Source organism: Anopheles marshallii, chromosome 2 (assembly GCF_943734725.1).
Source record: "Anopheles marshallii chromosome 2, idAnoMarsDA_429_01, whole genome shotgun sequence".
Taxonomy (NCBI): Eukaryota; Metazoa; Arthropoda; class Insecta; order Diptera; family Culicidae; genus Anopheles; species Anopheles marshallii.
Window position 1 is genome coordinate 41,327,492 of NC_071326.1, and position 22,397 is coordinate 41,349,888.

Here is a 22,397-nt window from a genome sequence, read left to right on the forward strand (position 1 = left end):
TAGACAGCTTATTTGATTGTGCACCTTTTGGCAGAAAGATTAATCAATCTGGAGATTTATCGTAAAAAAAGTCTATTGAAAAGGTTAATCTAAAGTACAGTTCACATTAGTTTGGAGACTTTTCCTTCTCTCAACAGCAAATGGGCACCATGCCCCGGTGTTCTCGACCAACTATTCCGTAAATATTCTTATATAAAATAACCGCATTTACCCGTTTAAAAGATGTTCCTTCATTTTAACGATACAATTTTGTTGAAAGTATTTTTTTGTAAATAAAAGTAAACGTTTAATACATCTTTTAGAACTTGTAATGTTTTTTTTTTATTCAAGAAGGACGGCTTGGCCGTACATTTGGTTTATTTGTCATAAAATTTATCTAATTTCTCTTTACCTAGATCAGCAATATCAACACTTTCCAAAATACCACCGGGTTCACATTCATAATCATAGGTAACATTCTCCTTATCAACAACGTCAATGTAATTGGTATTGCTGTATTGCCCATGCCGGTGACATCCCGGTGTATACAATATAGCCCTGTTTTTAAAGGCTTTTAAAGGTTAAATTTATATTTTAAAAAAATAAGGGAAACTTGAGCCAATTTAAGACAAACAAGAAACAAAATGTTTTATTTTGACATTCGTCGAGGAACCCAGTTTGTCGTTTCCGGTTTGTTCTCCCTGTTCTCAGTGGACTTGCCAGTTTGTTCGTACGACGAGTTCAAATGTCAAACGTCGACCACATTTTACACAAAAAAAACTAGTGAAAGGTATGATAGACAACCATATGTCCACACCAAACAGCTCAAATACAGCCTGAAAGTATGTAACTCGTGACACTTTCGCAACGGAACCAACTAGACGAGCTATACAACGTGAACAAATATCCTTGATCGAATCGAATGCAAAATTCGCAACCAACGCAAGTTTGCTGACATTTTCGCATTAGAGCCAAGGGGCAGCTTCGGCGATGCAAGTGGGCTTATATTATTTCGGGTTTTGCGATTTAAGCGTCCCCGTTCCAAGACGCTGTTAGAAAAAAAATTGGCGCCTTGAGCAGGTGATAAGAAATACAGCCAACAGGTTGCATAATCTTGCCGCGGGGTCGACCCATAACGCATCCCGATAGGGCAGGAATAAAAAGAGCAAGACATGGCCACAAACAATCTCAACCAAACAACCTTGAAAGTGAGGTTTGATTTTGGACCGAGATGGGCGTCGTTTCGGAACGATGTGGCGCAGCACCGTTCCAGCGAAGGTTCGAAACGATCGCACTTGTATTGTGTTCGTGTCCGGTGCGTTGCGATGATATGCGGGTGCACCGACTGTTTGCTCACGGCGCTTTAGGGGTGGTATTCTTCGGATTAGAAGTCGCCGGGTGCGCACACCAGCCCGGGCTTGAGAAAGCTGTCCCACCGAAAGTACGACACCTTATCGGGGGATAAACTCGATGGGAAAGGGAACGAAAACCAACCAAGCGGAAGCGGGCGGCCACAGAAGAACAGGTGAAGCAAAAGATCGTTTATAAACAAACGGTCTGAACAGCGTTCCGCCGAGATAGGAAGGTGATATGAGTTTTTCGTATTGCGCCACCATACACCGCACGCACACACACACACACACACACACACACACACAACTAGGGACACAAACCGGGCCGGGGGGTTTTATTGTTGGTTGCGGCGTCTTAAATTGATTTGATGCCTTTTTAACTTTGCAGCGCAAACGCCAATGCGCCCGGGTGGCGTTACCCGCGTAACCTTCGACTGTCTCGCCATCGCGCTGGTCTGTGTTGGTATTGGTGGTGTTTCGTTTAGCGATCGGTCCACTTTTTTACGCAGCGACCAAAAATCATATCTGATAAGCCGGCCGAACCGGCCGAACATCGGCAGAGTTCAAGGAGAAGAGGACGTCGCCCGGCTGCCCACTACACCCGCAGTGGTCCTAGACCAGCTGTCTTCCGTCTTGCGTTCCGCCACATCCGCTTGAATGTGTCTATCGATTGTGACTTACCCTCATCACCCCCCATCACCCCCAACCCCCTCCAGAATTTTGTATCCGATCGGGTTGCCGGTTTCGTCGGTAGCGACTTTAGCGATCGCAAATGAGAACTTGTTTTTTTTTTACACTTGTTAGTCGGTTTGTTCAAAATTCCACACATTTTAAAGTTAATTTGCATCTTTTCATTGATTTAAAATACAGGAAGTCACCGAATTTCTTCGCGTTTTTTTTTTCGAATATCTACGCATGTTGAATGAGCAGCAGTACTCAACGACTTTATTAAAGAAAATATTCACAAAAAAATTAAACAAAATCTATTGCATGTAATGAGAAGACGTTATCAAGCATTATCTGCTAAAACTGCTAGATTTTTGAGCTATTTACCCAACGAAATTGTCTCCGAATCACCGTATATTAACTCGGTACCGAATATCTCGAGTACTACCTGTGCATATTTTAAAAGTTTTATTGTTATTTTGCTGTTTATTTTAGTTATTTTGACGTTATGCTTGCTTTTTATTGTAACATATTAGTAAAGCTACCTTGTAAGAGGCATCGTCTTTAGTTAAGAAACATTAAACTGAAGTAGTTTATATAGGTTTAATCAACATTTGCAAAACCTTTACCAAATAACCATGCTCAAAAGACATTCTTTACCTCAAAATGTACTCCAAATATAATCAAAAGATTATCTCCATCAATAAAGAAGCAAATTTAGCATTCTATTTTTTCCCTCTCCCTCTCTCTCTCTCTCTCTCTCTCTTTCTCCAAACCCCAACAAAGAATTCATTCCTTCCAGCCCATCTACGCAGCAACACTGACCACCGCACCTACGTAAGGTTAAGACGAACCACGTGGTCAGCAAATGCTTCCTCCCTTTGCGCATCACGTGTCGAAGGCATGGCCAAAACGAAAAACCAAAAAAAAAACCCTTCACACACCAACAATTGGTACGAATCCGACGGATCTGTTTTGCCCACTGCAAACCGAACAACCGAAAATGCAACACTTGATACAACAATGCGGCCAATGTGGCAACGATACCCTGGGCGGCAATACAAACCCACCACCCGGTCACGGAAGGAAGAACGACCACGGCGGATGGGTGACAAGAACGAAACAGAGAGAGAGAGAGATGAAATGGTGGAATGTTAAACGAATGGTTCATAATGCGTTCTGTGATGCGGTGATCATATGCGACGGTGTTGATGCTGATAGTGCTGCTGATGCCTGCCCCGAGATACGCGAGACAGGGCTCAACCCAACGCGGTACTCCAACACGGTGACGATTGTAATGCCACGGGAAGTTAGATAAAGTGAAGAATTGCAGGAAGCGTTAAATTAACGCACCGGGGGCCGATTGCTGTTGTATATACGCACCGACTCGGGGCACCGACTTTTCCACCACAAGCGCACACACGGCAACGGTCGGTGTGTGTGTGTGTGTTCGAACAGTCGAATGGTGTGTTAAATGAAGATGATGGGAAAACGTACGTGAAAAGCAACGCATGGTACATTTGGTGTTCCGGGTTCAACAAAGTTCCGGCAAAGGTCGATCGGGAAACAGGTTCGACGTAAGGGTCTCGTTGGGAAAAGGATGTGAAAGGAGTCGAGTTCGGTTAGGGATAGCAGGACTGGCGCGGGAAGATCGTTTTTGGCGATAAGGAATAACGCATGGTTCAAGGGGAAGTTGAACGATAAACAAACCTTAAAGAGGTTGAGCTGTAGGTCGAGATCCCTTCATTCCGCTCTAACTCAAATAATTGTCCAATTTTAACAGTTTCCTGAATATTTTAAAACAAAACCATCGTTATTATAATTTAGCACGAAGATCCTGAAATTCTTTTGTGTGCTTTTATTGCCATTGAAATGTAATAAAACTAATGAGTTTCATTCAGAAAAAAACCCACCGTAAAGCTGTCAAATTCATTCATAAGAAAAAGAACTTAATTACCACATCGGCTATCCGGTGATCTAACATGATCGGTAATGCGAGTGGCACACTTATCATACATTACGTCACACCGACATTATGACACATACACACACACACACGCTGTGGAAGTGGCGGCATCAAGCCAAGAATCAGCGCGAACAATTGAATCGTATAAAGGATCACGCAAACCAAACATCGGAAACACGGCGAACCTCACACAACCTTCTATCGTCGGTTTTAGACGCGGCTTACACCGCTCCCGACAGGGCAGACATAATTCTTCCGGCCGTACCCAGTACCACCGCCTCAAAGCCTCCGGAAAACCCGAACATCTTTGACCGTGGGCTGCTGCAACACGATGCACATCCTGTTGAAACAGACGCGATGCATTACGCGATGCATCATGCAAAACTTGTCGCCTCACAACCTCACACCCCCCCCCCCCCCCTCCCCCCCTGGGTAGTCGGTGGTCTTGGGTGATGAAAAAGAGCGGAAAGAAAAGCAACACCCACTCGCCGTTCGCATATGAGCGCTTGAGTGAAAACACAACAACAACCAAACGGGGCGGAAATGCAACACGCTGCACCAAAGACGTTTTGCACCTGTGAATCATGTGCCCTGTCCGTGTGTGCGCCGGACGTACTGTTTTTGCAAATCATAAATAACCATCACACCTAGATGCGATGGGACGGGGACGGGAGGAGCAGAATGGATAAGTGCACGATTGGCATGCAAGCGCCCAGACGGTGTAGATCATTCCAGAATGGGTACCGTTTGTCAATAGAGTCAAATCAACATTAAAGTGATCGGTTTGCTGGTTAATGGCAAGCAGATGACTTGAAGTGGCACAATTTAAAGTCATTATTGACACCTTCAACAGGTATTCTTCTAGTTGTAGGCCTTATAATATATTGGTTTATGCCAACGGCTTATTCGACTCACCTTTGCCGTGCTTTGTATTTAGATACTTTGCTTCTTACTCTTGAAGGTACCCTTGAAGCTAACTGAACTTCAAGCAACTCCCAACATAATATCACACTACCAGGAAACTAAACTCCCCTGAAATTGTCGAATTCCATGGAGAATTAAGAATTAATGAAGTATAACAAGATGATCTTAAAGAGCCACTAGTGCCATTTCTAGAGTAATGCCATCCCGAATACAATCCGGCTTGCAGCAGCTCATAATGTACCATCTCTAGTTGATCCCACCAAATTTTATTTTACAATGCTTGATGAACGTTTTGCTTCATACGACGATGTTGGGAATCAAATAAAGGTCACCGACGCAACACCCCCCCCTTTCACGGTTGTCCAAAACGGAGTTATCAAACTGAAGAAACTCCCCAAGCCTGATAACATAGCAAAACGTTGGCTTATCAAAAATAAAACAAGAGCACGGTACAGCTGCATTCCTGGTGCGATTGTATGGCGCGATCAACACGACACGCCTAATCGTAACCCGGTCGGAAAGTACGCCTGCCAGAGGCAATAGAGCCGCCGCACATTCGCACGCCATCTTTATCGAACGATCGATTAGCGAAAGTGTCAAATTCATGCGCCATCTAGTATGCACAGCTTAGAACACTCGCATACGTCACGGTGCCGCTACACTGGTGTGCGTTGCTTGGGACTGTCCGAACGACTGCACGACACCAACGCTGACGACGCTGCACGTGCACGTAACAAACGTCAAATGGGTCCGACGCTCGATTAGAGCGATTGTTGCTGTTTGTCGTCATTGCCATTTGGCCGGGGGGCAAGGGGGAACGCAGGGACGGCACGCCCCCACGCCAAACAAAGTGACAGATAATTCTGGCAGTGATCATGATGAATTTCCAGCTCGTCTTTCGTCACCAAACCCCACAACAACAACAAAATCCTACTGCCTACGACGTAATGTAACGTGACCCAGTATGTACTCAGTACGATGACGTAACAGCCGTAGCGCGAGGGTTGTTCTTCTGTTCTGCGATCGGATTTAGAATCTACCAATGAACATAAATACAACCGCTTCGATCTCTCCTTACCTGTGGCAGTGCTTTCTGCTGTAATTATTGCGTGAATTATAGAACTTTTTGGTCAATGTCTTCACAACCCCTCTATTGCGCAGGAACTTTCACACAAAATCTATCTAGCTTTGCTTCACACTCGGAAAACATGCGAATAGAACCGATCATAGCGAACAATCGACACACCACAACTGTGTCGTACAGCCCGGCGGTGGTGGCATGCGGCATCACCTCACAATCAGCCGCAGCATTGGCGCAGGAAGGTCTCCACAACAACGACACCGGCAACGGAACTACAAAAAACAAACGCACACTGTTACGCGTGTGCGTGTCTGTGCTGGCCCACAACACGATCCGGTACTTTCTCAATCCTCCCCGGTGCGGTTAGCAAAAAAAAAAAGAAACCCCTCTCAGGTCCGCGTGTACTGCGGTGATCGAGGCCACACACCGCATGGTTGAATCAATTTCGGGTGCAGTACAGCATACCTTTTTACGCCGGGAGCAGTGGGAGACAGTGTGAAAGGGCACCGGAATGGATGCGTCCGTGTCCATGCTGTACGGGGAAGTATGGGAGTGGCGGGGCTGGCCCCCCTCCCCCACCCCCCCACTACACAATGTTAAATGGAACAACACAACAGCAACAAATTCGCCAATTTCAAGCCATTCTCAATGTCCCAGACTCTCAAATCTAATCTTGGCGTATGGGGTTTTGTTTGTTGTAATGTGAAACACCACACGGAAGAACACAGGCCGTTTAGAGTGGTAGAAGAGTGCCACTCTGTTGGGATGACATTCAAGAACTAAAGCACAGTATGTCGCTTTATCATAATTTCGATCATTTATAGTCCAAAAGAATCGTTGTTTCCTCATCAACGTGAAACCCGAATGACTCACTATCTATCCTCAAAATTCATCAAAGTGGAGATGGCGAATGCATAAATTTTATTCTGCCGCTGCTTTGAGTTACGGCAGTGTCAAAAAGTTCATGAAATCGATCCACCCGTGATCAACTACAATCGAACTTTTGTTCCGTTGGAATCACTTTGAGTTATTGTGGTACAGGATAAAATCCACAGTTGCTCTTCTTTAATATAAGAAGAAGTGTTAGAATTAGAATAAGTGTTAGAATCATCCTAAATTTAACTTAGGAGGATTAAATTTAATCATCCTAAACGCTGCTTAGGAGCTGCTTTCGATGCCCAATCAGCCCCAAAGTCGCCTGTCTGAATGATTTTGATCTACTACAAGTGTGTTCTTTAACGTCATAATTTTATACTTAATTAAAATTTCTATTATATGTATCATTTATTCAGCAAAGGAATTCAGCAGTCGAATAAGAAAATATAAAAAAAGTTTAATTTATACCATTTTTGTTTTTAGTTTTTCAACTGAACAAAACCCTGATGGCAGTACAGTACATAATTATTTTACAGTATCTTTTTCAAAAACAATATATTTACTAGGTTAATTGTAATATCCACCACTGTAGCGCACTGTAAAAAAAAAACCAGCACGCATACACAAATTGGCTTCCCGTCGTGGAAAAGGTGCGCGTATCTTCTACGCAAGCGAACACCGCGTTTATGTTTCAACAAATAGATTGCCATGATTTGCCGCAAGGACACATACATACACCCGTCCGCCCCGTTTGCGAACGGGGGCTGTATATGCTGTAACCCCAAAAAGCCACAGCCTACTCCGTGTGCCCTTCGATTGTACACCTCCCAAAAAAAAACAATACAACACCACGATCAAATGGTTCGTTTGTGCTTATTTTTTATCTAACCTCACACTCGGTCCCTTCGTTCAAGCCAAAGGGAAGATGGTGCCAACGCGAACGCGAATCACATGCTCGGTATGCTCGCCGCAGAGACATACACATTACCGCGTGGGGCGGCGATACTCGAGTATCAATCCGCCGTGATGATAGCCGAAGTGCATCTCGCATGGTCAATTAAATGTGGTTGCTTGCCAACGTTCGCCAATGCACGACTACTACGATGCGTTTCCGTTGGTAGTGGTCCAAACGGCAACCAATCTACCCACCGGGAGGGGGTGAGAAACGGTTTCGGTTTCCCTGGGTAGCAACGGGCTGACGAGAGGGTATGTGTGTGTGTACTCATAACAACGCACCGAGAGACACTGCCGATCAGTGAAAACGCATCGGCCCATCATTGATAAGGGTAGGGGAAAGGGAGGTTTTTCACGAGGGGAACCATTTAACCTTATTTGATAAGGATACTGCCGCCAGGGGCTTTAATTAGATGCTGCACTGAGCTGGGAAGAGGGGAAGTTTTGCGTACATACCTTTGCTGTAATACCCGGTATCTAAGCAAGCAACCCCACACACACACAAGCCACACAGTGTGTACAGTAATTATAATGCTACCGTTTCTGTTCCACGACCAAGTTTGTTGTGAACCACGCGGCAAACCATTGGCCACGGATGACCTAGAAACTCAACACAACTACGCACACAAACACACAGCACGATTTTGTGTCCACGATGCCTTTGCACGCCAATCAATCCATTTTCAACCTTTATCACCGACCAGTGGCTTCCTCGCTATGCAACAATTTCACTTTCGCTGCACACAATTTTCGTTGACAAACAAGCAAAGTTTGCAGTTATTTACCAAAGAGGTTTTCCACACTCCACGCACGTTATCAAAGTGATATTTAGAATGCACGATTTTGACTGCGAACCCACGTTGCGTTTCGTTTCCGTTTTTGTTGTGGCGAGGGGGAGGGCTAAGAAAAACCAGCCGTACTACTCGAAGACCGATCCGGGTGGCGTTTGTGCCGAGCGGTAAATAAAACGAGCTATCTGTGTTCGAAACCAACGGAACGCACGCACATACACCAGCTCAGCTCAGTAATGTCATTCGCGATGGCTGCTTTGTTTTTATTTTATTTTTTATTTCGTTGAATGAAGCACTTTTTGAATGGAACGTTTCATTCCATTTTACTTGCCTTGCTGGTTGCCAAATTGCCAACTGCACCTGTGCGTGTATGTTTCGGTTTTGGGTAGGTATTATGCAAACGGGCGAACACTAATTTATTTGTAGAAAAACTAATCTTTCCCGTGCATTACTTCCAACGAACGAACTGTTTGATGAATATTTTATTTGTCATTATTAAAGGTACTTCCTATAGATACTCGTTTTGTGTTACCGCGGCTGCACAAGTTCAGCAAATAAAAAAATATTCTACTCACAGTTTGCACACAAATCAGCAAAAAGTACACAAACCCTTTTTCACAATACAATCGGTTTGTTTACATCACCACGTGCTCTGCGAGAAATGACCGGGACGCATCATCTCACGCACACACCTGCACCTAAAGTCCGTCGCCCGGCAGCTGACACTGACGTTTCAAGCTGTCAAACGCGATCCGTGTGGGCACTTTTTCAAAACAAACCCCCGACCGACGTTTTCGCTCATGTAATCACTAGACTCGTTTCGCTGCAAACGGTACGGCGTTGTTAGATAGCATTTTCCGTAGAAATGAATCACCTCCGAGTGGCGCTCATCAGACAGCAGCGGTTGTGTCGTCGTGCTGCGGTACAGTGTGTTTCCGGTTCGTGCTATACTGTCGTTCTGCAGCAACCATCCATACCGCTTACTAGGCTGCTCTCACAATCGGTACGCCACTGCCAGACGATTCCATCCGCTAAGCAGCAAGAACCGTCCTCAACGCAAGCTCGGGAAGCTTCATCCGGGAAGAAGACAGTGCAACCGGACAGTGCTCGCCTGGTGGAAGTGCTGCGGTCCGATGCGACCGTTTACCGGCGTGTACAGTTGGAGAAGCTGAATCAACTGCTCGCGAAACCGTTTGAAATTCCCGCGGATGCGTATGACTTTTTGCTGCAGTGCTGTGGATCGCTACTGTGTGCCGAAACGCTTGAAACCCGTATGAAGGTGTTCGAACAGTTTTGGTTCTATTTGGGTGAACCGCAACAGAAACACTGGAAGGTGTTGCTACAGGTGTACCGGGAAAATGAGCGTTCCATCACGGATGTACCGGCGTTTCTCGCAGGGATAGGCGAAGGCATTGAGAAGGATGCCGAGCTGTACCGGGGACTGATGGGTGTGCTGGCTGAGAAAGGAGATATCGCTGAAATGAAACTCGTCGGTGAGATGATGAAGGAGCGTAATATTCCACTCACGGTCGATGTGATCAACCTAATGATCCGTGGCTATGGACGTGCCGGAGATCTGGACGGTGTCCAGATGGTGCTGGAAACGATGAGCGCTAGCAATGTGTCCGCTAATGGGCAAACTTACGGCGAGCTTATGATTGCCTTCCTGGAGGACGGTATGACCGAGCGGGTGAATAAAATGGTACGTGAAAAAGGATCCCAATTGGAGGAAAAACACATCCTTGAGCTGCTGTCGCTTGCATTGGGTGGGAAAATTCAACCAGAATTGGTACGCGCCCTATTTAAACTGCTTCCAGAGGAGATAACTACGGACGGTCGAATACATCCGGTGCTCCGGAACGTGCTTAGCGGGTTGATTCGATCCGGCCATTTCGATGGAATGATGGCACTGCTCGAGGAACTCCCAGCGCCACAGTTTCGTGCCAACGAAAACGTCGACAGTTACGCATCCTTCCTCATGGTGGAGATGCTCCGCAATGATGTTCCGCTCGAGAGGATAAAAAAATTCCTTGCCATGCTTATTAAAACCGAACGGAATGCTCGTGCGTATCACGTTGCTTGTGAGTGTGCTGCTAAAGCTGCTCATCCTTACTTTTCCCGGCTGCTAGCGGCACTCGCACCATTCGAAGATCTTCGTCCACACTACTTTTGGCCACTGTTTCAACAGCGCTCGAAAGTGGACGGAGAGGTCGGTGTACTGTCGGTTCTGCAAACGATGAAGAAGCTTAAGGTAGAGCCCGATCAAGAAACTCTCACACAGTACGTTCTACCGAAGCTTACGCTTACCCTGAAGGATTCCCGGACGGCATTGAAAATTCTAGAAGATTGTGGTGTACGGATGGGTGTTCTGATGACGCCGTATATTTCCCACCTGCTCTATCAGAACCGCTTCGATGATGTGCTCGCTATCGCACGTCGTTATCCGACCAAGCTCGACACGGAAACGTTACTGTGGCCATTGCTACTCCAGGCGAACGTGAATCGGTCCAGCGCCCATCAGCGGAAACTGTGCGAAGTTATCTGTGCCATCAAGGACCGATCGTCAGACGAACGACACGATCTGGGTGGCCAGTTGCTGCTGGAGTTAATCAGCAACAAGAAAAGCAAACACGATGCAAACAGTTTGCGCGCGTTACTTAGCGAATACGACCGGTTCGAGATCAAGATCTCACGAATGGCCGCCGGTGTGCTGAAGAATCATTTCGGACGAGAACAGAAAGCTGCTACCGGTGCGGGGGAACCCATCGATACGTTGCTCAAAAAGGTTACCGACGATCAGTTGACGATCCTCTCGAAGGAACTGTTCGATACGATCGGTGTACATCCGCGGGACATGAACTACGACGAGCTGGAATGCCATTTGGTAGAACTGGAACAGAAAAAGTTAAACACTCGCGGCGTGCTAAGGAGACTGCTGCAGCTGAGCGTACGCGAAGGACGATACAAGCGAGCGCTCGAGCTAAAGCAAAAGTGCGATCAAGCCAAGGTGGACCAAAGCTCCGGCATGCTGGCGTCGATCATCGAACTGTATACGAAGGTAGGCAATCCGGAACAGGCCGGCCGTACGCTGGAACACTTGAGAAAACAATTTCCCGGCTTTATCGTGGATGAGCATAAGATCATCGATTACGCTGCGCTACTGGTAGAACGCGGACAGCTCGACGGTGCTCGAAAGATTCTTCGCGAACGCGCCACAACTGGTGGCAAACTGCGTGGTGCGGACGATGGATCGACCAGTAAAAATGTGTGGAATTTGCTCACCAGCACTGCGCAATGGGCTGCGACATCCGGTCGGAAGGTGACTGCACCCAACAACACCACCCAACAGTTGCTTGATTTTCTCGTCGAACTTGGGTACTGTAATTACGATAACACATTGCTAGGCCCGGTGCTACGTGAATATCTGCTCGCCGGTGACAAACGTACCGCGATAGGAGAGTTTCAACGCATCGCGAAGGAGAAACGTCGCACACCTTTGCAGCTGGAAATCATTACGATGCTTGTGGAGCTTACGAACGGTCAGGATAATGCGGACATCGCACCAGCCGAGGCTAAAACGCTCCTGAGCGAAACGATCGAAATCGTGTCACAAATTCACGGACCGGTTAACACGAACAACACACTGATAGTAGCACTGGCGGTGGCCGGTACCGAGGCCCAGCTACGTCGCATGCTTATCAACCCGGAGGTACGCATCAACCACGAGTACATTCTGACGCAGTGTGAGTTCCTCGTTGGAAGTGGCAAGCTTGAACCCGTGCTACGGCTAGCCAAATGCAGCAAAGGGCTGGCCAATGTGCGTGAGTCCGACTTTCTGCTGCTTGCGTTAGGGCATTACGTGCGGGAGAATAACTGCGAGGCGGCAGTACAGCTGTTCCAGCGATTGCTGGACGAAGGGGACGAGCTGAAGGTTACGACCGAATTCGCCCGCAAGCTATCCGATCTGCTGGAGGCAAACAATTTCGAAGTACCAGTTGGATTACAGATGTACCTAAAGTGAGGCGATCGTTCAGCAGACCAACATAGAAAAACGCAACATGTACATAGTAGAGAGATCGTGTGTTCCTTCGCCATGGGCATACCCAAATGAACTAAACGTAGCAAAGATAGTCATAAAATAAAGTGCATCTTTCTAGGATAAGTGATTTACAAGGAACAATGTTTCGAAATAAAACAAAAAGTTAGCCATTTCTTTAAATAGACACATGTGACGCATGAGATTGTATTCATTTTAATGCACTAATTGCATATGTCGTCTTGCACGCGAATGGGAGGTGGCTTCAATCATGTTTGGTGCTATTTTTAGACCAACCCGACGGTGGCGATCGATTGTATCAATCGTGGATCTATCGCATCAAACAGTTCAACGTTTGCCACACGTGTTAATAGTTTGTATTTTACCCCCGCGGGGAAAACTGCAATCTTTACTTTGGAGAAGCTCAAGATGAAATCCACCATGGACGGCAGCCATCGTTTCCATACGATCGTGATCAAGATTAAGATCTTCTTTTGATAATGAAATAAACATTGGCTTGAACCAGGCGGAATTGAAACCAAAAAAGGAATGGAAACTCTTAAATACCTCTCCGCAGGTACGTTAGGATAAATATTTAATACAGTGTTTCTCAACCCAACTCATAACTGCCGGCATGAATGTCGATGACGTCAATATCGATGTGAACATGTTAACACTGCAAAAGATGGTGTTGATATTCATGGGGACAGTTTTGAATTGGGCTGAGATACACGGTAAACAATGTTGAATTACCACTAGCGATGCTCCCATCAAATTCGTCCTATTCATTTGTTCTTACCCAATCGTTGAGAATTTCGATCGTCGTTTCCATATAGGCCGATCCTGCACGGAAGGTTATTTGATTGCAATAAAGCTCATGCTTCTTTACACTTTGCGTACACATTTTTGGATTTTACCCATTATTTACACTTGCTGTCCCCTGGTTATTGTGGAACTGCAATGAATTTATCTTCAATAGCGATCTTAATCTAGCGCCGGCTTTCTTTCAAACTTACAAAGAGAAACATGTACAAAACGTTTCTACTAAACCTGTGCCATTCGAAGAGTTCTTCTGAAGAATTATCGAAATATATATACTTGTATCTTTATGTATATGCTTTGACGTGTCCATACATAGGTAAGATGCCACTAGCGACAGGAGCTCTGTTGTTGGATAGAGTTCAATAATTACTTTAACTACGAAACATCGCACATAAACTATGTTTACACTGTGTGCTTATTCTTGTTTTTCTTTTTTTTTGCAATAACACGACACACGATAGGTTCTATCCGTAGCCGTGTCATCCTTCCATTGCCCGTGCTCAGAACACGAATGGTACAGAGTTTGGTGATAAATTCAATTCAGGGGAGGATGCGATACATTGCGATACCTCTGGTATATAAAGATCTGATGGCAGCATAACCAATTTCAAATGTCCATTTTCACGGACACCATTTATGGTTGGGGTGTCTTGCTTCAATTTGATTCTCGCACGACTTCCACCGTGCGTGTAGATTTTTAAAACCATTTCAGGTTTCCCCTACAGACGACATGGCGACATTCCAGTACATGCAAAAGTGTGCATTCAACGAGACGCTTCGTTCGAAACGCACTAATACAGTACAATTTTCATACGAATTGAGTAACAGAAAAAAAAACACGCATCTAATGGATCAAAATCAAAAGAACGTTTTAAAGCTAGGCTGTATACTATTTCACTTACATAGTCCATAAACAAAATACTAGTCTTTATCGGTTTCACACCAAAGTCACGCCTCGTAACCGAACTGATTTCAATAAAAAAAAAACCTATCAGCAGTTCCGATTCTAAACGCTAATAAAGGGGATATCATAAAAAGAGGGAGTAAATATCATCACATTTTTGGTGGTTTGACACAGCCGGCTTGTTAAGCCCGTGCTGCGCCAAATTCTAGGTGCGTACGGTCCAATCGTTCGGTTGTATTTTTGGCTAAACACTTCCACGCATTGCGCATGGGAATGCAAACTGGGAAGAAAGGCGGAACATGAGTATTCGCTTCTGTTGAAGGGAAAAGCTCGTGAATGGAATATATGAACGACGTACCACACATGCAAAGGATTTAACAAAAAAAAGCAAATCCAGCTACCTTCACTAATTTGCTAACCATGCACAGGTGGATCAGCTGTGGAAGAAGGAAGGAACTCGGGTTTTAGTCTTCTGCCGTGTAGCAACTATTGCAGACGCGCACATCGCTCAGCCAGCCCCGTTTCGGTACGGGACGACGGTTCTGTGAGCAGCCGGCGCATACCGGATTCCCACACGCCCGACAGTGATGCCTTCGCCGATCGACGGTTCGGTATGACGAACCAGATCGCTGTGATGCTGAAACGCCAACACCGGCAGCCTTAGTGCTCTGTGCAGCTCGCGTTACTCCACCAGGCGGACGGGTGTCGCTTCCATTCTCGGCCCGTTTTGCCGGCGATGCAGACGGTGTCGATCCCGCGGATGATAGTGGTGCTGCCGCCTTACCAAGAGCTGCAATTGTGTTCAATTCTTCCGGAGAGCCAAACTCAAGCTCGCAGATATAGCAGTTCGGTGCCTCGGCATCCGGTACCCAGTACGAAGGACGGGCGGATTCCTTGATAAAGTCTATTGATAGGAAACAGAAGTGTTTGAGCGGGATTGAAAAAAGCTTCACTCGATTGGTGTTCTTACCTTTCGGATACTCCAGAACGGCACCAATGTTGCTGATCGTGTTGATAACGGCTTCACCGTACCGCCGTACTAGTACGTTGTTCGCTTCATCAATACCATTGCCTGCAGAAGAAGACGTCACGAGGAGGTCAGCATCATCAGTAAGGTCTTGCTCATCAATTACACGATCTGTGCGCGGACGGGACGAACAGATGGGTGAAGACATCATCATCATCACGTCACAGCACAGCGGATCGAGAAGTAAACGGAAATAGGGCAGCAGAGAGACAGCGAATTTTGAAAGGCGCATTGGCAAACTGAAATGGAGAACACTAAAGCCGTCCCACACATACCTGAATTCCGGTGTGGTTGCTCTTGTTGGTGGTTCCCGTTCGATGCGATTCCATTTACAGCTGGTGCGCCATCCACACCCAATGTGCCACCGTTTCGTCCATCATTCCAGCAACTGTTGCATACCCGGACCGGATAGTTCCAGCCACGACTAGGCACAGGCATCTCATGCTTGGAGCAATGGTTACAAAATCCTTCCCCACAGCTGCGGCAGTGATGCTTCTTTAAACCGAGCCGCTCAAAGTTACTGATGCATCCTTTGCAATGCTATCAATTTTCCGAAAAAACAAGAATCTAGATATGTTCTCCTGCCTTATTTCTATCACGCGACAGCTACTTACAATGATTTCACTATCCGGCCGCCAGTAAGCAGGTCGAATTTTGTCCGTTACCCACGATTTGACGAGCTTCGTTGGTTGTGAGCCAACGCTTGCCATAGCATCCGTAATGTAAGCCACACCGTCCAGAACGAGCTGGGCAGAGTGTGTTGGTCCATGGAGCTGTAGACCGCCATCGTTCCAAACATGTACAATTTCCGTCCTGAAATCCCGCAAACAAACAAACAAAAACAAAAAAAAACCATTACAAAACCTCTTTTACGACTCTAGCGCCATCTATCGGCAGATAGCACAAGCGCCACCACGATCACGAAACCGATTGCGTACCGTACTGCATTCTGCTCAGGTGATTTGTTGCCGTACCAGTGTTGACGCGAACGATAAATTTCCCCGCAATGTGGACACTCGATAACGGACCCGCTCCACGCGTACAGTGCCAATCCCATCCAGGACGAATCGGTTGACTTTTGTGTCTGAATACTGACCACCACCTGGCGACCGTTCACGTAGCACCGATTGCACAGGTACACCTTGTTCTCGTGCTGATGCTGATACTTGCAACTGGTGCCGCAACGATGATCCTCCTTCAGCTCGAGATGGCCCATCGACAGCTGGCAGCGGGCATCGCACGACTTACAGTAGGTCGTACAGGTAAAGTACTGCTCCGGGAAGGCATTGAACGGGAGCGGGCTAAGGTCACCGTTGAACTTATTGTTCAGTGCCATCAGTGCCTCGAACACGACCCGTGGCAAGCGGGGCGAACGGACCGCCGTGTTGCGGATCTCCTTCTCCCAGACCATGCGCAGCAGCTCATAGTTGGTCGGTGGTTTGGACGTCCGGACGCCAACGTACCGTAGCGAGCTGAACGCACTCAGCTCCAGCCGCAGTTTGGCAAACCGCTCGCGCAGAATATCTTCCTCCTTTTTACCATCGTCATCCTCCTTCAATACCTCCGTGTTGTGCGTTTCGTGAAAGATAATTACCGCCGGTCCCAGGGCTTGTGGTGGGCCGGGCAAATCGAGTGCTTGCAGTGCGCCGGAAAAGTACTTCGTGAAAGCTTTTGAAGCTGTGCCGAGAAATTTATACATATCCGTGCGCAAACGTTCGGCCCGCGTGCGATAGATGATAATGTCCGATATGGCCAACACTTTGAGCAACATGCGCATCTGTCGGTTTTCATTCACCGTCTCACCGAGCAAACCTTCGGTATCGAGCGCGAGCACGTTCTTCTGTCGTTGATAAGCGGCCCAGATGCCCATCGTGCAGGAGGCCTGTTCCGAGGAGGTTTTAAACACATCGCGACCACCGAACAGTGCGTGATTCATCGTGTGCGATTTCCCATCGCCCGTGTTACCAAAAATGGAGACGACTTTTAGCTTCGCATCGGGTGATACGGATAGCCGCTTGCAAAACTGTTCGGCCGACCGGACACATATCCGTTCCTGTTCGTCCATCAGCAGGAAGCTACGTTCCTTCTTGCTGCCAGTACCGGTGGGACCATTCATTGCCGGTGATCGTCGATCGTCTATATCGTCGGTATCGGTCATATCGAGTGGAAGTGATGTAAATGGACCGGATACCACATCCGGTGGCTGTGTTGCGAGCGTTCCATCGGTCGTTGGTGGCTAAAAGGAAGAACAAAGAAGATGAAAAACATTAATTCCCTTGCGGATTTTACTTCAAACATCTCTAAATTATAGTAGAACATTATTAACGCAACACCCTATTGGGTGTTATTTCCTATTCGGTTTCCTACCATCTTGAACGAGCCCACCGTTTCTAATGAACTCAACACAAATGCTCATCGCACTAATCGTACACAATCACCATAAATCTCCTGCGTCATCAACATTTGCATCCCGACGACGCTGCTATGGTGGTATTTAAATCTTTCGGGCTATTCTTATCAATACCGTCCTTTCCGTTACAGTCAGTCTCCTCAACCATCGTACGATGTGACGCGCGGACTTGACGTGCCCGCGATGTAGAAAGCAATGGAAACGATTACCACTCAATACTCTTCGTGGGATCGATAGGCCACCAGATTGCGCAGCAAACACAGATCGCGTAAGGTTCGGTTGCGCGATAACGTGAAACGCGGTAAAAATTTGTTGCACCAAACAATTGGCGCTCGTTCGTTTAACCCCATTTAATTCCGATGCACCACGATTCACACGACCGGATGCATTAATCGACTAGGGCCAAATCAGTGTAATACGATCATCCCTTCCGGCACAGCAGCTTATTAGTGCTGGAATATGTTTTTCCATAATAGAATTTGCTATCGCAGCTAAGTTGCCCATGTAGCAGAATTATGGCAGCTCGTTTTGTTTACACACTTTTGCTTCATCTAATCTTTCCAAACCTTTTCATATAAGTAGGTCGATGTTGGTAGCAATTGTTGTTCATTGCAACAACATGGTGGTGATTTTTTGCATGATCAGGAAAAAACCACCTCGAACGATTTATGAATTTGATTACTTATTTAAACGATCGATTCGTGCGGTCTGCTTGTTCATTTGATTGCGTTCAACGGAAACGCTGTGGCGGCCGGGTCGTGCCTTTTGCATAACGCAGGCAAGACGTCTTTTAGAACCAAAGTTGAGGATCAATGTCATGCGTAGAATATTAATTCCACCACCTGGTAATGGCTAATCGGCACACGACGATCGTCGCCACTCCACCGGTCGGTCGAAAGTCCTTGAACATTCACTGTAGCAGAGCTGTGCCGTGGTCAGAGAAGGGAATGTGGACGGCTTTTTGATGCGTGCGTACGATACGCAACGCTCTTCCACAACACACAAGCCGTAACAAAGCTGTTTTTGGTGCGGTCGCTTTTCTTCGTGTTATGGTGGTTTCTTTATCGTGTGTGGTCAAGCGCAATGTTCGCATCGCGTTCTAAAGCCAGCAACTTTAACCGTGTGCCATCAACGCATCCCACAAAATGTAAACAAAACATTTGCCCCAACGTCTGACGAAGGGCTACATCCACGCACACCCACTCCGTTCGCTTCCCACACACACACGGTGGCATGGTGGTGAAGTTAGGCACTCTAAGTAGGCCAAGACGCATTTGAAGAAACTGTTTCGCCTGTGAAATATCGAAAAACCTTTATCAAAATGTGTGTTCCCATTGCTTGTGGTTACCTTATCGCTGATCCACGAAAGACTTTCGGTGTCCTCCGCTTGCATCATGGTTGTTGCGCTGTCGTTCGTAAGATGTCTCCAGTTTTCAAACCATCAACGATGTACGGAGCGAAGAAAGGCAGTGTAATTAGGTCCGGTTGGCCCGTGTAGCCACTTTCTCCACTGGATGATTGTACAGCCAGGAACCGCTCACCAGTGGTTTGTGGCTGCTGTGGCCTTGATAGAGCCTTCGTTACACGCTTATCGACAAGGGGGTTTATTTCAGCGACAAAAGCACACACTCTTTACTGGTAACCAGAGGGCTTCCTCTCTTCCATCCGACACAGCAAGTCGTGTGAACGTAAACATGCAAAGGGTTCGGCCAGCCTTCTCTGCCTATCCGCGGAGTGTGACGCTTCGTGACCTTGGCTGGTCAAGAGGCTGCTCCTGCTGCTCGTTCTGCTCTTTTGAGCTCTCACACCCGAGCGATAGAGAGCGCGCGCACACGTATTAGATGGACAGCGTGCCAAAAAGAGTAACAGAGTTCCGCCTCCGTGCGTGTGTGTGTGTGTGTGGGATTGTGGCCCAGGGTGTGAAAAGGAAGGGGGTTTGATATTTCTACTACGCAACAGTTCAAACGGAAATCCTTCACATTGCTTCCGGTTAACGAGCTCTCGTTCAATGTTATCCACACAGGTGCATACAGCTACACAGAGATGATGGAACGAATCTTTTTTCCTGCTTTTCTGATGACAAATTCGAAGCAGTTGGCGAGGGCTTACCCCGATGGGATGCTGGCAATTTTGTAAACAAAGAACGCACCTCTTCGTTGCAGAAGAGGTGGAAGAGGAACAAAATTGTGGAAAATAAATACGATTCTCAACGAATACCGTACATACACACGCACAGACGATCGTCCGCAGGATGACGTTCGTCGAATTAACACATTAAAAACACACTGCTAATCAATTCACTTTCTAAACAACACTTCCAAGAACACAAAACATTCACAATTGCTAGCGTACGAAGCACTGCCCGCCGAGATTGGGCTCGCAAGAAGGCAGGCTCTTCCTGTGCAGCAATAGTAAGATTTTCAGTCACTGCTTCTGAAAAGCACTGCGCCACAAGGTGGCAAATACGCGTCGTGCTGTGCGGCAGCGTATCAGCGATGATAAGCAGGTTATTTTCACGATTTTCGGAGCTTCTGTTTTTCTTCGCTGATTCACACGCACTGCTTCTGCGACTTTTTTGCTTTAACTCCCTACTGACACTTCGCTTTGGTAGTGTTGGTGTGGTGGGTTGTAAATAACAAAGAACGTTTGCCGACGTTCGTTTTTTGTCAAATAACAGCAATAATATGTCGAGTTATCGGTTGATTCTAACAATTGTATTGCTCATGTTTTACAAATACGGGTGCATTACAATTTTACGAACATAAAATCACAACTTTTGAACCAACTTCCCAAATTCGCTGGTTTTCCACGTTTGCACGCTGTCGACTCTTTAGCTAGTCAGCTATAAACCTACAGCTTGAGTTTTATAGCATCTTTGGCAGCGCGCTCCTATACCAAAACATAAACAACCGCACATTTCCTCGCACGCACACCGTGGAAACTTTCGCTTTCTCAGCCACAAATAATAATCCAAAAGTAAAAAAACTATCATCCGGTTCGGTAATATATTCGGTGGAAGATTGCTTAAATTAAGTGATACTTTTGACTCCACAAGTCTCGAGACTGATTTGTGTTTCAATTTTAAAAATCACCAACCATGTCTGCCTGCCGCGTTAGAACACCGGTAAACGAAAAGATTCCTTGGCTCGCCGATACTGCTGGGAGCCCCGCTGATCACTGATAAGCCTTATATTGATAATTTCATTTATTGCTGTTTTGTAGAACAAAATCCGCTCTTTGCTTAAGGTAACCGGGTTGGGTGCTGGCGTATTTAGCGCGTACAGCGTGTGGCGGGGAGATGAGAAGTTCTACAACAACGTGTTCATGCCAATCGTCCGGCTCATACCGCCGGAAACGGCACACGATCTAGCGGTTCTCGGCGTCAGGTTAAAATTGTTCCGCCCCGCGCACCAAGACACGGAACGGCTGCGGACACATTTACTCGGTATGACGTTCAGCAATCCGATCGGTATAGCGGCCGGTTTTGACAAGCACGGCGAAGCGGTCCAGGGCTTGCAGCTGATCGGTTTCGGTTTTGTAGAGATCGGATCGGTTACTCCTGAACCACAACCGGGCAATGCAAGGCCACGCATCTTTCGCCTGAACGAGGACAAAGCCATCGTTAACCGGTACGGGTTCAACAGTGAAGGGCACGACGTGGTATACGATCGTTTACGACAATCTCGCGAACAGGAACATCCCGAGCAAAGAGTAACGCTTGGTATAAATTTGGGCAAAAACAAACTGTCCCTTGATGCGGTCACAGACTACGTGCAGGGTGTGAAGCGCTTCGGCAGTTTGGCTGACTATCTGGTGATCAATGTGAGCAGCCCGAATACGCCCGGATTGCGCAGTTTGCAGAGCAAAAGCACGCTACAAACGTTGCTAACAGAGGTGCTTAAGGCACGTGCAACACTGCCGGCCCATGAGCAAAGACCGATACTGCTTAAGCTCGCCCCGGACCTTTCGGAGGAAGATCTGCGTGAGATAGTGGACGTTATTAAGGCCAAGGCCTGCGCAGTGGATGGACTGATCGTTTCAAACACAACCATTGACCGACCATCTACGCTGAGAAGCAATAATGCCGGGCAGCTCGGTGGTTTGAGTGGACCACCATTGAAGCACCGTTCGACTGCGATGATCGCCAAGGTGTACAAGCTGACAGAGGGAAAGATACCGATCATAGGCGTGGGTGGCATTTTTACGGGTGAGGATGCGTTTGAAAAAATTGAAGCCGGTGCCAGTGCGGTGCAGTTGTACACGTCCTTCATTTTCCACGGGCCGCCGGTAGTGCCGAAAATTAAACGCGAATTGGAACGCATGCTGGAAGCGAACGGGTACGCCAACGTGCAGGATGCTGTCGGTAAGGGGGTGGACAAATATTTGTCATGAATGTGATGCTCCTCAGGAATAATATTAAGCTAAAAAGTGAGTCGAAATATATATTTGTTTTATATAGTTGCGAAATTTACCGGTGTTTTTTTTTCGCAAGCGCATTTTATTTAATTTTCACCGGGAACATGAAGCTCCGAACTGCGGACTATACACACTCAACCTATCGCGGAAACTGACATCTCTGTCACACGCGGGCGTTGATTCTCCTGTCCTG

The 22,397-nt window shown here is 46.8% G+C and overlaps 3 protein-coding genes across 3 annotated transcripts; 2 read left to right on the forward strand and 1 right to left on the reverse strand.

The window, feature by feature from the left end:
* The first annotated feature begins 9,454 nt into the window (after positions 1 to 9,454).
* On the forward strand, positions 9,455 to 12,610 carry LOC128707222 (leucine-rich PPR motif-containing protein, mitochondrial). The gene has a single exon (XM_053802172.1). It carries the CDS (start codon positions 9,455 to 9,457, stop codon positions 12,608 to 12,610), a length of 3,156 nt encoding a protein of 1,051 aa, XP_053658147.1.
* Positions 12,611 to 14,815: 2,205 nt separating this feature from the next.
* Positions 14,816 to 19,184, reverse strand: LOC128708679 (zinc finger FYVE domain-containing protein 1-like). The gene is made up of 6 exons (XM_053803659.1): positions 19,137 to 19,184; positions 16,317 to 17,614; positions 15,993 to 16,191; positions 15,654 to 15,918; positions 15,322 to 15,489; positions 14,816 to 15,255 (listed from the first exon to the last, which is right to left on the reverse strand). The coding sequence occupies exons 1-6, from the start codon at positions 19,182 to 19,184 to the stop codon at positions 14,816 to 14,818; spliced, it is 2,418 nt and encodes an 805-aa protein (XP_053659634.1).
* Positions 19,185 to 20,885: 1,701 nt separating this feature from the next.
* Positions 20,886 to 22,180, forward strand: LOC128707168 (dihydroorotate dehydrogenase (quinone), mitochondrial). The gene is made up of 2 exons (XM_053802116.1): positions 20,886 to 20,912; positions 21,011 to 22,180. Exons 1-2 carry the CDS (start codon positions 20,886 to 20,888, stop codon positions 22,178 to 22,180), a joined length of 1,197 nt encoding a protein of 398 aa, XP_053658091.1.
* The last annotated feature ends 217 nt before the right edge of the window (positions 22,181 to 22,397 follow it).

Coding starts and splice junctions, on each gene's coding strand:
- LOC128707222 (XM_053802172.1), top strand. CDS start 9,455: ATGAATCACCTCCGAGTGGCGCTCATCAGACAGCAGCGGTTGTGTCGT.
- LOC128708679 (XM_053803659.1), bottom strand. CDS start 19,184: ATGATGCAAGCGGAGGACACCGAAAGTCTTTCGTGGATCAGCGATAAG. Junction 17,615..19,136: donor TTTCGTGGATCAGCGATAAG/GTAACCACAAGC, acceptor TCTTCCTTTTAG/CCACCAACGACCGATGGAAC. Junction 15,256..15,321: donor CGTTCTGGAGTATCCGAAAG/GTAAGAACACCA, acceptor TCCTATCAATAG/ACTTTATCAAGGAATCCGCC.
- LOC128707168 (XM_053802116.1), top strand. CDS start 20,886: ATGTCTGCCTGCCGCGTTAGAACACCG. Junction 20,913..21,010: donor CCTGCCGCGTTAGAACACCG/GTAAACGAAAAG, acceptor GCTGTTTTGTAG/AACAAAATCCGCTCTTTGCT.